Source organism: Platalea leucorodia (genome assembly GCF_965183815.1).
Source record: "Platalea leucorodia genome assembly, chromosome: W".
NCBI lineage: Eukaryota > Metazoa > Chordata > Aves > Pelecaniformes > Threskiornithidae > Platalea > Platalea leucorodia.
This window is the reverse complement of record NC_138859.1, coordinates 25,431,355-25,447,254: the sequence shown is the minus strand read 5'-3', so window position 1 is coordinate 25,447,254 and position 15,900 is coordinate 25,431,355. Positions and strand designations below refer to the sequence as shown.

Sequence of the window (15,900 nt, the reverse complement as noted above, 5' to 3'; positions counted from 1 at the left end):
TTGATTTTTGGTATTGCTTCTATGCCCTAGTCATTATGGCATAAAAATATCCATCACTATCATCAATTCAGTCAACTGATTAAAAGCTGTAACACTGGCCACATTTTTGTTCTCAAAGCTAAGTTATCACTAGCTGTACTTACAAAGTACAGTACTAGTGTAATGAATGAAACAATGGGAAAAACAGACAAAGGCAATCCTGCTACTGTCACAATAACAAAAGAATGACAGACAGCTAGATCACAAGATTGTTAGTAAGATGTGTATTTTTCAAGTCAGAATAACCCTTCTATACAGTTTCCCAACCCTTCCCCAACCCAGACTTATTTGTAGAATATATTTCAGAATATTTTTAATATGGTGCAGCTGTAGTGTCCAAGGGTTCACAATAACATACACTGTCATGAAGAACCTAGAAGTCCTCCTTCGCTGGTCATACCTCAGCAACCACTATTCTAGAGGTTTTGCAGAAGCAACTACTTTTAATAACAAGGCCCATTAAGACATAATGAATGCATATGATCTGGTATGTAAGCTATACAAAGCCACTCAGATCAGAAATTTAAATTCTGTTACTGAAATATGGTAAGAAGCTGCATCTATTTAAAACCTATACAAAAGAGTCTAGCTTACTCTGGGAAAGGATTTTTCAAGGTATTTGGCTCCAAAAACTAAAACCCATGTTTTTTAGTGATATCTGTTTAATGAAAAAATACAGATGTAAGGGGTAAGCCAATAACCTTGTGTACTTAATCCAGTATCCAATGCTACAGTAAATTCTCATTCCATGAGAAAAAACACTGATTTCAATGATTCAAGGTACAAAAAAGTCCCAAATTACATCAGTGCCAGCAATACTGCTGGCAACAGATGCATCAACTCAGATGGGTAGGGAAAAGTAGACTCCTAGTGTGATGGATACTCAGAATTTATAATATGAATTCATTTTAGGCCCCATTAAGCATATAAAGTGTCTTAAGATTTCAGAGATGAATCTCAAGACATTTCTTTCCCTTCCAACGGAGGGATTTTCTTTTTCTTTAAGAAGGCAGCAAAAAGTTAAGCTTTTCTACAAGGAAAGTCTGCTTGTTATGTTTAGGACAACTCGAAAACCTGCTTATATAAAAAAATATAAAAGAATAAAGGAGTAGAGTCTTGGAATTTTATGAGATTTTCCCCAATCAAAAAAACAAACAACTATTTATGGGAACTAAAATGTAGAACAGCACAATACTGTGATATTTGAGATCATGATACATTACCTGTACATATACTTAGCTATTCATGTTATTGATAAACCATTAGGACACTCAATTATATACCCAATAAAAACACCATTAAGAGTCTTTAGAACTGGCCCTTCTTCTTTCCGAAGAAGGCATTTCTATACACTAAATTTTCATCTAGTATCAGAGTATAGGAAACAGAATCCACAAGGTGCTTTAATTGATGAGACCTCAAGTGCTGTTTTTCTTTTTTTTAAAAAAAATCTTTTTGGATAGTGAACAGTTCATGGGGACCACACACAAATACTACGACAGACGAGCTGTTATATTAAGTCTGTTGATTGGACTCGATATTTAGCCCATTGGTAATGGAGGAAGGAGTTTTACGACATGCTGGAGCAGCGTACTGAAGGGGAGCCCATCTGAGTCAATACTTTGTCCAACCATTGTAGAGGTCCATTCAGATGAAGTTCAATCCAGCAAGGAGTGCTTGTTACTGTTTGCCGCCTAGAAAATAAAGAATAATAGCAAAGTCAGAAAGCAGCTTTGGCTGCCATAAAGTTCTCCATCACATGATCAAATACATTTCCATCCATATCTACTATACAGAAAAACAAAAATCTGCAACCATTACCATAACTGTTACTAAGCTTTTTTCAGACAGTCTTTGAAGAAAAAGAAAAAAGCAACAAAAAATCCCCAAAACACCCCATATTTAGAAAACACATCAATAATTACATGCTTGTCCATAATACATAGAGAATATTCTGCTCTGGAGAATAAGATAAGAACTGTAGCATTTGTTTCAAGTGCCACACCAAAAGCCTTACTTCTAAAAAGAAATTCAAACCTGAAGATTGTCCAACCAATGTGGTGTTCACATCAGATAGCTGTGTGCAGCTGTATCTCAACCTTCAAAGAGCCTGCATGCATAAACTGGTTTTGAATTTGGTAGACAACTACTGAGAAATATAGAAAAGAAACACTTGGCTCTGCACTGTCAGCATGGCCAAACAGCACAATATTATTGCAATCATAAGGTCTGTTTTTTTTGGAGCAATTGACAAGTTAAATGTATAAAGAAACTGCTAGATGTTGTCAGAAACACTATGTCAAAACACAGCGTGTGGTTCTACTGTGCTAACTGATGCTATCTCAAAGGAACACCAAACTTTATCTCTGATTTCCTGTAATCTTACACTTCTACATGTGCTTTGTACTGTAACATCCTCACACAAACAATTTAAGTAAAAATTGTGTTTTCCTTGTCTTCTATATAAACTTGCCTATAATTTTCCACAACAGAAGCCCTTAATTAAACACCATATAGAAAGCCTCACTAAAGCTGAAGGACTGACAACCATAAAAGCTTCATTCACTCTCCCATATATCCTTGTTTCAGAGACCTGTTATTCAAAAATCTTCCTTCTCATCTCCAAAGTAAAGAAATCAGTATTGGACATACTCTGCCTGAGGAATCCTATTATTTCAATGTACCCATGCCAGGCATGTGAGTTTACCCAAACTAGACTGGCAAGACTACTGTTGCTAAGCCACTTTTTCCTAGTAATTCTAGCTATCCCAAAGTCAAAGCAAGAAGGCATTAAGATTCAAAGGCAGCAGATTAGTTAGACACAAACCCAGTCCCTTCAATTTTACTGTCGGCACTGCAACCCTTTGCTTTAAGGAAATCTGTTTATATAAACAGAGGAACTGAAAAGGCAGAAAGATTAAGCCAGTGAGAAGATGGATTTCAAAAGTTGTCTGTGGTTTCACATTTTCTAGGAGAAGAAAGTGGCTGGGGTCTGTGCTCTCTCAGCACTCTAAAAACCATTGTTATCTTAGCCCCAAATGCCTATGCCAAAACAAAGTGATCCAATAAAAGAACAATCTAAACCACAGGAAATATAACTCCATTTAGTCTCAAAACCTCTCCCAAAGAAGGAAGTTCATTATTCCACTGCTGTCAACTCCCCAACAATGTGTTCCACAACACACTTCCTCAAAATTTTATAACTGGTTCTGTTCAACAGCCCTGGCTTTGCACTACACTAGCAAAAGTTGATAAAGTAGTGACAGTCACTTAGCAGCTGTCTCAAAGCTAAAACTCAGCCTCTTTTACCCATGGATTTCCAGTTCACATATCACTAAGTCTCTTTGCTGTAATTACCTCTACTTAACTTTCTTCATAAGATGATCCTAGCCCTGGATAGTTCATGTGTTAACATGAACACTTGATTGCGAATCTGAACTTCTACCACCATCCTCAATTCAAGCCAACGTGTATTGAGAAAAAAGCTATAAGCTATTTTGTCTACCAAGCTTATAAAATCTACCACCTTGCCATATCTACACCTTTATGCACATATGCCATATGCCTAAAATGCCTGGGAGGAATACAGAGAAATTGTCCAAGCAGCCAGGGATCAGGTTAGGAAAGCTAAAGCCCTGATAGAATTAAATCTGGCCAGGGATGTCAAGGGCAACAAGAAAAGCTTCAAAAGTATGTCAGTGATAAAAGGAAGACTAGGGAAAATGTGGGCCCTCTCCAGAAGGAAATAGGAGACCTGGTTACCTGGGATATGGAGAAGGCTGAGGTACTCAATGACTTTTTTGCCTCAGTCTTCACCGGCAAGTGCTCTAGCCACACCACCCAAGTCATAGAATGCAAAGGCAGGGACTGGGAGAACGAAGAACTGCCCACTGTAGGAGAAGATCAGGTTCAAGACCATCTAAGGAACCTGAAGGTGCACAAGTCCGTGGGACCTGATGAGAGGCAGTCCTAAGGGAACTGGCGGATGAAGTTGCTAAGCCACTATCCATCATATTTGAGAAGTCGTGGCAGGCCAGTGAAGTTCCCGCTGACTGGAAAAGGGGAAACATAACCCCCATTTTTAAAAAGGGAAAAAAGAAAGACCTGGGGAACTACAGGCCAGTCAGTCTCACCTCTGTGCCCGGCAAGATCATGGAGCAGATCCTCCTGGAAACTATGCTAAGGCACGTGGAAAATAAGGAGGTGATTGGTGACAGCCAGCATGGCTTCACTAAGGGCAAATCATGCCTGACAAATTTGGTGGCCTTCTACGACGGGGTTACAGTGCTGGTGGATAAGGGAAGAGCAACAGATGTCATCTACCTGGACTTATGCAAAGCATTTGACACTGTCCCGCACAACATCCTTGTCTCTAAATTGGAGAAACATGGATTCAATGGATGGACCACTCGGTGGATAAGGAATTGGCTGGACGGTCGCGCTCAAAGAGTTGCTGTCAACGGCTCAATGTCCGGGTGGAGACCAGTGACGAGTGGTGTTCCTCAGGGGTTGGTATTGGGACCAACACTGTTTAACATCTTTGTCGGCGATGTGAACAGTGGGATTGAGCGCATCCTCAGCAAGTTTGCCGATGACACCAAGCTGTGTGGTACGGTCGACACACTGGAGGGTAGGGATGCCATCCAGAGGGACCTTGACAGGCTTGAGAGGTGGGCCTGTGTGAACCTCATGAAGTTCAACAAGGCCAAGTGCAAGGTCCTGCACCTGGGTCGGGGCAATCCCAAGCACAAATACAGGCTGGGCAGAAAATGGATAGAGAGCAGCCCTGAGGAGAAGGACTTGAGGGTGTTGGTTGATGACAAACTCAACATGACCCGGCAACGTGTGCTTGCAGCCCAGAAAGCCAACCGTATCCTGGGCTGCGTCCAAAGAAGCGTAACCAGCAGGTCGAGGGAGGTGATTCTGCCCCTCTACTCCGCTCTCGTGAGGCCCCACCTGGAGTACTGCGTCCAGCTCTGGGGCCCCCAACATAAGGACAACATGGACCTGTTGGAGCGGGTCCAGAGGAGGGCCACAAAGATGATCAGTGGGCTGGAGCACCTCTCCTATAAGGACAGGCTGAGAGAGCTGGGCTTGTTCAGCCTGGAGAAGAAAAGGCTCCTGGAAGACCTTATAGCAGCTTTCCAGTACCTGAAGGGGGCCTACAAGAAAGCTGGAGATGGACTTTTTACAAGGGAGCATAGTGATAGGACAAGGGGTAATGGCTATAAACTGAAAGAGGGTAGATTTAGATTAGATATAAGGAAGAAGTTCTTTACTATGAGGGTGGTGAGGCACTGGAACAGGTTGCCCAGAGAAGTTGTGGATGCCCCCTCCCTGGAAATGTTCAAGGCCAGGTTGGATAGGGCTTTGAGCAACCTGGTCTAGTGAAAGGTGTCTCTGGGGGGCTGGAACTAGATGATCTTTAAGGTCCCTTCCAACCCAAACCATTCTATGATTCTATATGATTCTATGAAATGTAAGTAATGCTTTGGCTTTGCCAAAGACTGTTCTATGAGAAGTGTTTTTGACATCATAATGAAGCATGGAAGTTTTAACAAGAATGATGGATTTTACCCTGCTTTCTGGTCTATTTTGACAATTCAGACTACATTCATGTAAATTCAAGGTTGTCTTTGCAGGAGCAACCTCTTCTTGCTTTAATCACAACTGCAGCATAATTTACAAGTGTTGTGCATCAATAATTTATTAGCACCATCTTAAACAGAGATGCAAAGAAACTAGTTCAGCATTATGTCAGTAATCAGTTTCTGTGCTGTTCTGGCAGTGTTTCCACTGGAGCTTTTTCAACCCTATCATCTCTGAAGGTTTTATAGACTACTAACAACCAACATTCTCCCTCCTTGGAAATAACTTTACCAAAAGCCTCCCCACTGGTTTAACCCAGCACTTACACTCCATTCACTTCAAGTTGTCTCCATATAAGCTGACTGATTAAGCCTTTCTTCCGAGTGTTGCATTTAATTATGCATAAGTCTGTACATGCTCCTTTTAAGTTTAAAGAACTGTTGGATTTGGCTCAAGTCAGATTCTTTCTTGTGTACCTCTTGCTAACAAAGAGGTACCAATTTATTCCATTACTCAAATTTCTCATTTCATCTAATTAGACTTTTACAAAATTGGCTTCATTTAGCCGAGAAGCCTCCCCCACATACTGATGCTGCTATTTACATGTATATATTTCAAGAGCAGATGAAAGAATCAAAACCCCAGGATTTACAGTGGAACCTATATGCCATTATTCAAATTTAGAAATTATATGGATTTAAAAAAATCATTATGTATTGCAATAGGGTATTGATATGTCAAGACTTCTGTTCTTTCAGTGGAGAATTTCTAGAGAGGTTTAAGAGGTTTGTTTAAAACATCTCTAGCTCTCCAAAATAATGGAATCTTTAATACTGCTCAGTGAGAAGTCAACGCCTTTTCTTCCCAAATTCCCATACTACATTAAAAACAGGCACAGTCCTCAACTACAGTTCTTAGTTTGTGCTAATAGAGAATACAATTGAAATCTATTCAAAAGCAGATAAAAATTTATTTTTCCACTCAAAAAACTGTTTTTAGCAGTTTTACTACATAAACACAGTCATCTTACTCCTTCAAAGTTTTTTCCACTATAAGTTCCAAAATATTTGCCATCCCTTAAATGTGTGTTCTCCAGCTGTTTTATTCTGCAGAATGCACTCCAAGTGACTCCAATTCTTTCTGTCGGGTACTATCAGCTGCATCCCACACCACAACGTAACAATCTCATTATACTCCATATAGAACAGGACAGAGACCAAAACAACTGTACATCTAACAAACAGCAAATAATCTCATAGCACAAACTGAAAATTCTAGATGTTGTCAGTGGTTTCACCACAATAAGCAAGCAAGCAAGACTAAGCGAGGAGACAGAACTTTGATGACAATCCTTGCTCAACAGCTGACTTCAATGCAATACTAAAATCAGTTTACTGGTCTTTATGACTTAGGAGCTCCATAGCTGGGGGGAAGGAGGAAAATACGGGTTCAACTTGCAGACAGCATATCTACAATAGCAGTAAGAAGCCTGTACGTATGGCTTTCAAGCCAGACAGAAAGAGTGTATTAGTGAAAGAAGCAAAATGATTAAACTTAAAAGCAAAGGTTTTTTTCTTACCTGTATTCAGCTCCCCATCCTTTAACAAAGCTCATTCTTATGGTACACATTCTAGTAAGCTGATAAACTGCTTCAAACCCCTGATTCACAGATTGAGCCAGAAGAGCAGCAAATTCTTGGTTATTAAAGATTTTCAGATTGCATCCTATAAAGAAAAATGTCACAAGAGTACAATCAATGAATACTTGTGTTTGCTACACAGAAGCCCGAAACTATGAAGAAACCCCTTCTAGGTATCAAAAGGAAAGCAAATGTCACCCAGTGAATACATTCACTAGATATTTTTGTGCGAGACCTTTGGTAGGCTACTAACCTGGTGGAATTTTGCACACAGTTGCAGGATGCCAGCCATATCTTTGATTACAGTTGGGGCTCTGAACAAAAATCGCGCTATCGCTTAGGCACTCAGCAAAAACTTCTCCACCAATGTAATAGAGACGTACTCCCCTTCCTGTACAAAATTCAAAGGAACTCTAGTTATGATATGACCCAAGCAGATTAACAAACAAGGCAGTATTTGGTTTCAGAGAAGGCCAATGTTTTTCTTTACAACAGAAACAGAAATCAATTTTCTACAGGACCACACTGCTGGGCTGACAGCTGTAGCAGAAGCAGAACACAATTAACTTGCATTTTTCTCCCACAAACACACAATATTTAAAGGAGAAGCAGAATAATTTTTGATCAAGAGTGAGATAGAATTTTCTAGCCATGTAACGGCTTGTAACCAAATCCAAGTTAGGAAGCAGTGTTCATTACCAAATAATTTTTTCACTTAAAGAAATACCAAAATTTAAATAAAAAGATTAGATTCAACAGAATTAAAATTTGTGCTAATATTAAAGTGTTGTATGTGAAGTGGCACAGGCCACTATGGTAAAAAAGGCAAACACAAGTATACCACTTCAACACTCTCCACTTACACGCACCCACACTATTTCACAACCCACTGCATACCCCTTCTCTGTACTACTTTGACAAAAACAACAGGACTTCACTTAGCCCTATTACAAAAAAATACCCATAAGAAATCCTATTGCTCACTTTTAAATTGTGATCTTGTTCTCTCTCTCTGAGTGGGAAAAATCTGTATGGGTTATTTCTAGCACAAGTAAGAGAAGTAATATACAATTGATCTCACAAAGAAAACTATTTATAATTAACAGGTCCTTTAAAGGTGATAGTTTCTCTTCCCCTTTTTCTTTAAAATTATTTTTCAAAGAAAATGTGAGCTGCTCTCTAAAAAAGTGAGAGGTCCTTACATTTTTGCTTTTCTTCATCACTGACCATTTTGATCAGTCAGCACACGCATAGCCTGGGTTTCTGCACATCTAAAATTTTATTAGACAAGCATTTGGATTTGGCATAGAGGGAGTCAGAAGGTTCTACTAAAGAGGTTGAACTTTTTTACTAAAAGTAAAAACAAACAAACAAAAAATCTCGTGAATGTTGCTAAATAAAAGAATCCAGAAAAAAAAAAAAGAAAAAAAAAGAAAAAAAAAAAAGTAGTTCATTGAATAACTTAAAGCCAAGATGCTGCATTGTGGAAAACAATATTCTTTACTAACCATTACAAAGAAAATCTTGATCATGTTGAAACAGTGTGTTATCTCAATGGCAGCTGTTCCCATTTCAGAAAAGAATTCAAGAAGTACTATCAATGTCCATTCTGCGTTTTATAAATTAGAATAAACTAAGCAACATGTTAATATTTTGTAATTAAAGCTTAAATTTCAATTATAAGCAACTCTGAATATAAATGCTACACAGGGCAGAGTGGTCCAACGAGGAGCCTGAAAGTCAAAAACCCGCCCCTCGGGATGCTTTGGTGCATCATCTTTTTCCATAAGGCAGAAAACAGCAACGTGAGCAACAGAAATCCCATACAGTTGAATGGCTTCTTCCTGTGCTGCTCTCAGCCTGACAGCTGTGTGACTGCTGCTGCCACCGACTTAGTAACTACTGATTGAGGAAAGGCAGCTCCTTTCAGCTCCAGCCATCACTCCATCTCTTCCCAATTGCAACTGGCTGTGGTAGCAGAAGCTGCTACATTTCTCCCTGATTTCAGAAGCTGTGACCTCTGTGTCTTTCCACTTCGGTCCTTAGCAAGAGAGACCAAGCTCTCCTTGGCAAGCCTCAAGAGAGAAGTTCAATGGCTGGCTGCACAAGGGTAAAAGGATCCCAACACACAGATCTGCCCATCCTACCTGGATTATTCCAGATAATTTAATGGCTGAAATGAAATTAAATAGTTAAAAGATCAGAGATTTTTACCTATGTGTCGCCTTGTCATTTCCACTGTAGCATTTCTGTTTACATTGGAAAGCAGACCTAGACAAAATCGTTCTGAATTTGATGGATCTGTAAAGCCATCTACGGTCAGGGAAGGCTGTGATGCATGGAAGGTTTCTCCCACTCTTTGATTCAATTCATAATATGCTATTGAACACCAAAATGCAGGCTCCGAGTAAGTAACTGGTTGCAAGTCTAAAAAAAAATTAAAAAAACCCCAAGCTTAACACAGAATTTGAGGCTGAAAAGAAATCTATCTGCCCTGCTATTCATCTCTTCCAGAAATGACAGCGGTAGTCTCCTCAAACTACTCAAATTATATTTTGCTTTCTGTCATTTTTACCTACCCCAGTAAACAAAATGGAATTCAATATTCCACACAAGTGAAGGAGGAGGGGAAGAAGGGGTGATCTAATCTGACCACAGCTCATGTAGTTCACTACTTGCATTTTGCTTGGTAAAATGATTAGGCTAATGTTGCTGTGAGCACCAGATGTTGAGACATTTCTGTTACCTTTCTATAACTTGCAAACATTTTGGCAACGTTAGAGAAAAGATTAAACTATCAAACACTGAAGCACACAAAGGAAAAAAATATTAATATGAAAACGATGTTCCCTTGGTGTTACACTATATCTTATACTGTCTCTTTATCTAAAGGCAGCTCTAAGCTCCTTTTACTCTCCCCTACTAGAGCTCAGTATCTTCCCTGTGCATCTTCAACTTTTCTTGTGCGGCTTCCCCTTTTTACCTACCCTAATTACTTACTCAGCCTTCTGAACAGCATTTTCCTGTCACATTCATTCCTTAAACAAACCCAAGGGAATCTGATCTTCCTGAGGCATTTATACAGACACACAGCAATGGCACCTGATCAAAGCAGGTGGGCAACTAATGTGGGAGCAACAATTGTGTTGTGGTCACAGGTGAAACAGTCCATGAGAAGAGCAGCAGAACACACATACAAGGGAGACAGCAAGTCTGGGCAGCACTATGGATAGGCCACTGTCCTTTAAACTATTTATTTTATAAATGCTATTCCTGCACACACAACTATATTATTCTTTCTCTTTGCTAGAAGCTCAATGGTTACAGAAACAGAGTAGTTATTAACAAGTTATTAACCCAGCCCTATTATGTTTATCAACAGGAAGCCAACCCAACGGTCTCCTCCTAATACAGCTCTTTTTTAAAGTACATTTTCATTTTTAATGTAATTATATATATAAGATTCATCACACACAGAAACAATTAAAAGTATTTCCAGCTTACCCAAGCTATGATTAACTGGGGAGAGAGTAGTAGGAGACAGCTCTGCTGGAGATCCTGTTGAAGCAATACAGATTGTTTCAGAGCAAATGATTCTTGTTATTTCAGATGGGTAGGTATGACCATTATCTAGATATAGTTTTACATTAAAATTCTTTGGAATAAGAAACCTCAGAAATCCTACAACCAGTTTTCCAGCATGTCACATGCTTATTCTGAATTAAGATTACATTTAATTTTCCAGACTCCTGGGAACCTACTCCTCCTTGTAAAGACTCGATTAACATCTTAGTGTTGTATTTGGCAGAGCTCTCACTTCATGCACACTCTGTGAACATAACTTTATTTATGCACTTCTCCAGTGAGAAGGTAGTGACTTCTTCCCAAATTCAGTGAAAAAAAAGCTAAGAAAAACTGGATGAGACAATCAAGATATTACCTCTCTATTCTCAAAGGAGAGGGTCTATCTCTAGCAAAGAACAAGCTGGATTTCCTCATTTGAGGAAATTATTCTTTCCTGCAAGGAGGAAGGAAAAAACTCAGAAAAAACATGAACTCTCCAACACAATTTGTGCACTAGTAGGCAAAATACAGAGAGGCTTTGCACAGAAACATTCCTACAATGTCTGCTGATGTCAGGCTTTTTTAATTAAGGTACCTATTGTCACATAGTGGGAAAATATTGCAGTTCTTACAGAACCTAGTGCAGCTGATTCCAATTAACTGAAAAAGGTTGCTAACATTAGCTCACCACACACTCAAGTCTGCCAGCACATAGCAGGAGGTTCTTATCCAGCACATTAACTGTACTTTGTCCAACTCTAAGGCCAACCAGATTATCTAGAAACCCTTTCATACAAAGGCACAAATGCTTTCAATAGAGCCTTCCATACAAGAATTAATTTGAAACATGGCAGAAGTGATAAGATTGTCAGAGTTAAGAGACAGGTTCACAAAATGCAGCATTTCTGTAACTTGTTTAGGCCAAACAGACATTTGGCTTCAATGAACCTGTTTCCAGAAGGTAAAGTTAGGGGTAAGTTGAAACCAGTCAACTATTAAAATCTATTTTAAGGCTTTCTGATGAAGACTTAATTAGACCTGTATGCTTTTGTTACGAAACAAATGAAATGTACTTAATATGGCACAGAATGTTTTAAAAGTATTCCCCTAGCAAAAAATTATTTTGTTCACAAAAGATTGAAAGAGTATTTTAAATAGAAAACACCAAGTTGTACAGAGGGCTACCGCCATCATCGTTTGGGCTGAATTCATGCCACTATGCAGAGGGATCACAACTCATAATCCCAAGCGTCGTGGTTTAACCCCAGCCAGCTACTGAGCACCACACAGCCGCTCACTCATTCATCCCCCCGGTGGGATGGGGGAGAGAATCAGAAGAGTAAAAGTGAGAAAACTCGTGGGTTAAGAACAGTTTAATAATTGAAAAAAAATATTAATGTTAATAATAATAATAAAAGAATATACAAAGCAAGTGATGCATGATGCAATTGCTCACCACCTGCCGACTGATGCCCAGCCAGTCCCCGAGCAGCGGCCCCCCGGCCAGCTTTCCCCCAGTTTATATACTGAGCATGACGTCATATGGTATGCAGTATCCATTTGGCCAGTTTGAGTCAGCTGTCCTGGCTGTGCGCCCCCCCCAGCTTCTTGTGCATCTCCAGCCTTCTCAGCCAGTAGAGCATGAGAAGCTGAAAAGTCCTTGATTTAGTACAACAACTAAAACATCAGTGTGTTATCAACATTATTCTCATCCTAAATCCAAAACACAGCACTATACCAGCTACTAGGAAGAAAATTAACTCTATCCCAGCTGAAACCAGGATGCCAAGTCTTGAAAGTAGTGAAAAATAAATGTTACCTGTATCCATGCTTTGGTTCAACTGCTGGTCACTTGTTTCTCCATCTTCACTGATATATCCCGGAGGTGGTGTTTCTGTCAAAAAAAAAAAAAAAAAAAAAAAAATCCACCTATTGGTTCAATGACTGGGGAAATTTGTAAGATTTAGCATTTGAGGTTTTTGTCCTTAAGTCTTCACGAGCTCCATATAATACCTGAATAATGAATTAGAATTTCATTTTGCTGTCCCTTTTTCCTTCCAGTAGGACTTCAAACCCGTTACCCGCCTTATTGTCTATGTAAAATGTATCATCTCTTGTATGCCAGTCAATTGCTCGAATATGTTATATAATTAACATATAATCCTTGTTTGTTCCATTTGATACAAGATACTTTCACTACAATGAGTAACAATTTTGCAATTGTGATCAACAGCTTTCACATTTAGTAGAATTACAAATTAAAAAAAACATCTGGTGACTTCTACAAAATCAAAAAAATAAACATGAGCTGTCTTTATGTAGTATAACCATCAGATCAGATACCCTCCCACGCCTTACAGAAGTTGCTAGATTTAAAGGTTCTTTTTCAGTTCAGTCCCTAAATCCATTTTTCTTCAATACCCAAAAGTTGATTTCACTCATTAATGATAACTATATTATCTAACTAGTTACACTGCACAAGCTCATTATTATTATTACTTCCAAGCTCTATTAAAATGATCATCTAGTCTTTTAACTAGCTTTCTATAAAGATGGAGTTTCACAGACCAAAGTAAAGTCAGTAACAAGTTTGAAGCATTCTGATACTAGAAACTGTGTCTAATTCCACAGAAATATCTTCAAAACCCAGGAGAGCATGGTTGTTCCTTTTCTCCATTCAAAATGTGCTTTGTAATCCAGATAATGAGTTAACCAACTGCCTTTCAGGAAATAATTTTCTTTGAACTGGGCAAATGTATTTTCCTATACATTAAAGGCAAAACCTGGATTTCTTTAGTGAAAGTGTTTGAAGCTAACTATCTCTACAGTCGCCTTAGAATTGTCTCTGAGACATCTGAGAGATTAAACACGTTTAATTACATTATTACCAAACAGCAGAAATTTAAAGATAAAGCCTTTTGCTTAAGAATTAAAATCAAATTATATCAAATATCATGTCTGAGATTTACAGCAATATAGTAAGATCAGAAGGAAGTCAGCGAGAGGAAACTAGATTAAGTCAGTTGATTAAATAAAAATGAACCGAAAAAATTATATCTTTGGTTCATTCTGTAAAACTAGTGTGCTAAATATAGATGTGACAAAATTCAATTGAGAATTTAAGAGGAAGATTAAGGGAAATTTTTACTAGCAAGAAGTACGATGACAAAAATCATACTTGTTTTGAACATTTCTATAGAATTCATTGTGATAAAGTGGACTCCACCCATTTCCAAATCATTCGTTACAGTTAAGCCCACAGCCATGGTAAAAGGTCAATAACCATTTCCGATCCAACCCATGCCTCCTGTTTCCAGTTGCTAATCTAGGCTCTTTGGCACAGATTATTTTCCATATCTAGTCTCTGAACAGAGAAGATTTCCTCCACCTAGTACTATTAATAATGTTTTAGGGTCAGAGGTTGAGCACCACCACAGCTGGAAATAAATGCCCAAGTGCAGCATTAAAAATTCTTAGCAGAGCTTGAATGCTGCCAGAAGACTGGACAATGCAGCTCAGGGCATCTGTAACCTGAAAGGGAACATATGGCCCCAAAGGCCATCCTGCACCTTCACGACTGCCATCTTCCCAGCTGTAGGTGAAACCAACCTTTCTATAGACCAAGTACTGCGACAGTATTGCACTGCAAAACTAGCATGGTTGTTAGTCTGGCCTACCGCTAAAGAAAATGGTTCTCTGAAGCAGGCTGTGAAGATACACAAGACTTATCAGAACCTAGCTAAGTATTCAAGATTAAGTTAGCAAGGTCAAATAAAGTAAGATATCATGATATGAATACAACAGGAGGGTGTCAGTGACAAAGAGAAGAAGGCAAGGTGTGGTTAGCTGCATAAACATTTGAATATCCTGTGAATACCTGCAATCACCTTGAACAGACTTCCTGCAAATAACTACCTAGAGTTGCTTTAGCTCGTTTCCATAGCACTGGATCTTCAAATGGTGGCTTTTCAGTAAGTTGTTTGCAAATGCTATCAAAAGCCCTCAGATTGAGTCAAAAAGGTATACATAAGTTGAGAAAGCAACACCAACTTCTAGCACCTTAAATTGCTCTTTAAAGATCTGCTGTCCCTAGGTGGCAACAAATGTGGCACAAATTAAACAGATGAGATGAAATTCATTTAAATTTTTTTTGGTGCCATTTCAATTCTTGGATACATTTAAAGAAAACACAAGCAACATCCTGTTTAAGACATGTAGATACAATTTGTACATTGCACATATTTGAGTTTCAAGGAAATCCTCTTATTCTTCGTGAGAGTCTAGATCTGAATTTTCAGCTTGTTCGTAACATAGCTGCATTAAACATTTATGAGAAAACTTCAGCTTTGCTTGGTTTTACACTTCAGGCAACTTCTTGAAGAGACAGGAAACAGGAAGTTGGGGCAGGAAACAAAGGTCACTGATTTTATGTTTTAATAAGGGTACAGGATTTCAGGTGCACTGTAGCAGATTAATCTTGGTATTTGTTTTGGGGTGGGGAAGAGGCAAAGAGGGGAAGGAGGAATTCTTTAAGAGTTCAATATTGTTAGGTTGTTCTTTTATACTAAAAAGACAAAACTGTATGCACACAATAGTAACAAATACACAAAGCAGACCTTGATCAATAGTGAACTACAGATTAAAACACTTTTTAAGTCTCTGTTTTGCAACTTAAAGTTTTCTCCACATACTACACGTGGTGAGATTGAGCAGCAGTTTACTACTCAATCTCCAATACACAGCATTTGGCAGCCCCTATATTTTTGTAAAACCGGCTTAAAGCATAAGGGGAAGGTCTACTTTGTACTCATTAGCATTTTGAATCTTAATTAAGCTACTGAAACCAAGTAAGCTATTGTGAAACCACAGCAATGTGGTTTCACACATGATCATGTTCTGCAAACAACAGTATTCAGGTATTTCCATTGGAATTAATACATGAAATCAACTACATTTAATTTATTGGTGCATCTTTCAATTAATATGATCATTTAGGAGGATGAAATTACCATCTTTGTTCCAGTGGCACAATGTTAAGTGTACTGTTTGCGATGGGAGTTAAGAAAATA

General features: G+C 38.6%; 1 protein-coding gene across 2 annotated transcripts in view; it reads right to left on the bottom strand.

Moving 5' to 3' along the window:
- Window positions 1-433: 433 nt before the first annotated feature.
- LOC309602015 (mothers against decapentaplegic homolog 2-like) overlaps window positions 434-15,900 on the bottom strand; it is a 54,399-nt gene continuing 38,932 nt past the window's right edge. For both annotated transcript variants that reach the window (XM_082335289.1, XM_082335290.1), the window contains 6 exons: window positions 12,651-12,725; window positions 10,772-10,825; window positions 9,482-9,694; window positions 7,521-7,658; window positions 7,208-7,352; window positions 434-1,733 (listed from right to left, as the gene is read on the bottom strand). In XM_082335289.1, coding sequence (XP_082191415.1) covers window positions 1,610-1,733; window positions 7,208-7,352; window positions 7,521-7,658; window positions 9,482-9,694; window positions 10,772-10,825; window positions 12,651-12,725 — 749 coding nt within the window. In that variant the 3' untranslated portion in view covers window positions 434-1,609. The remainder of the gene's footprint in view (window positions 1,734-7,207; window positions 7,353-7,520; window positions 7,659-9,481; window positions 9,695-10,771; window positions 10,826-12,650; window positions 12,726-15,900) is intronic.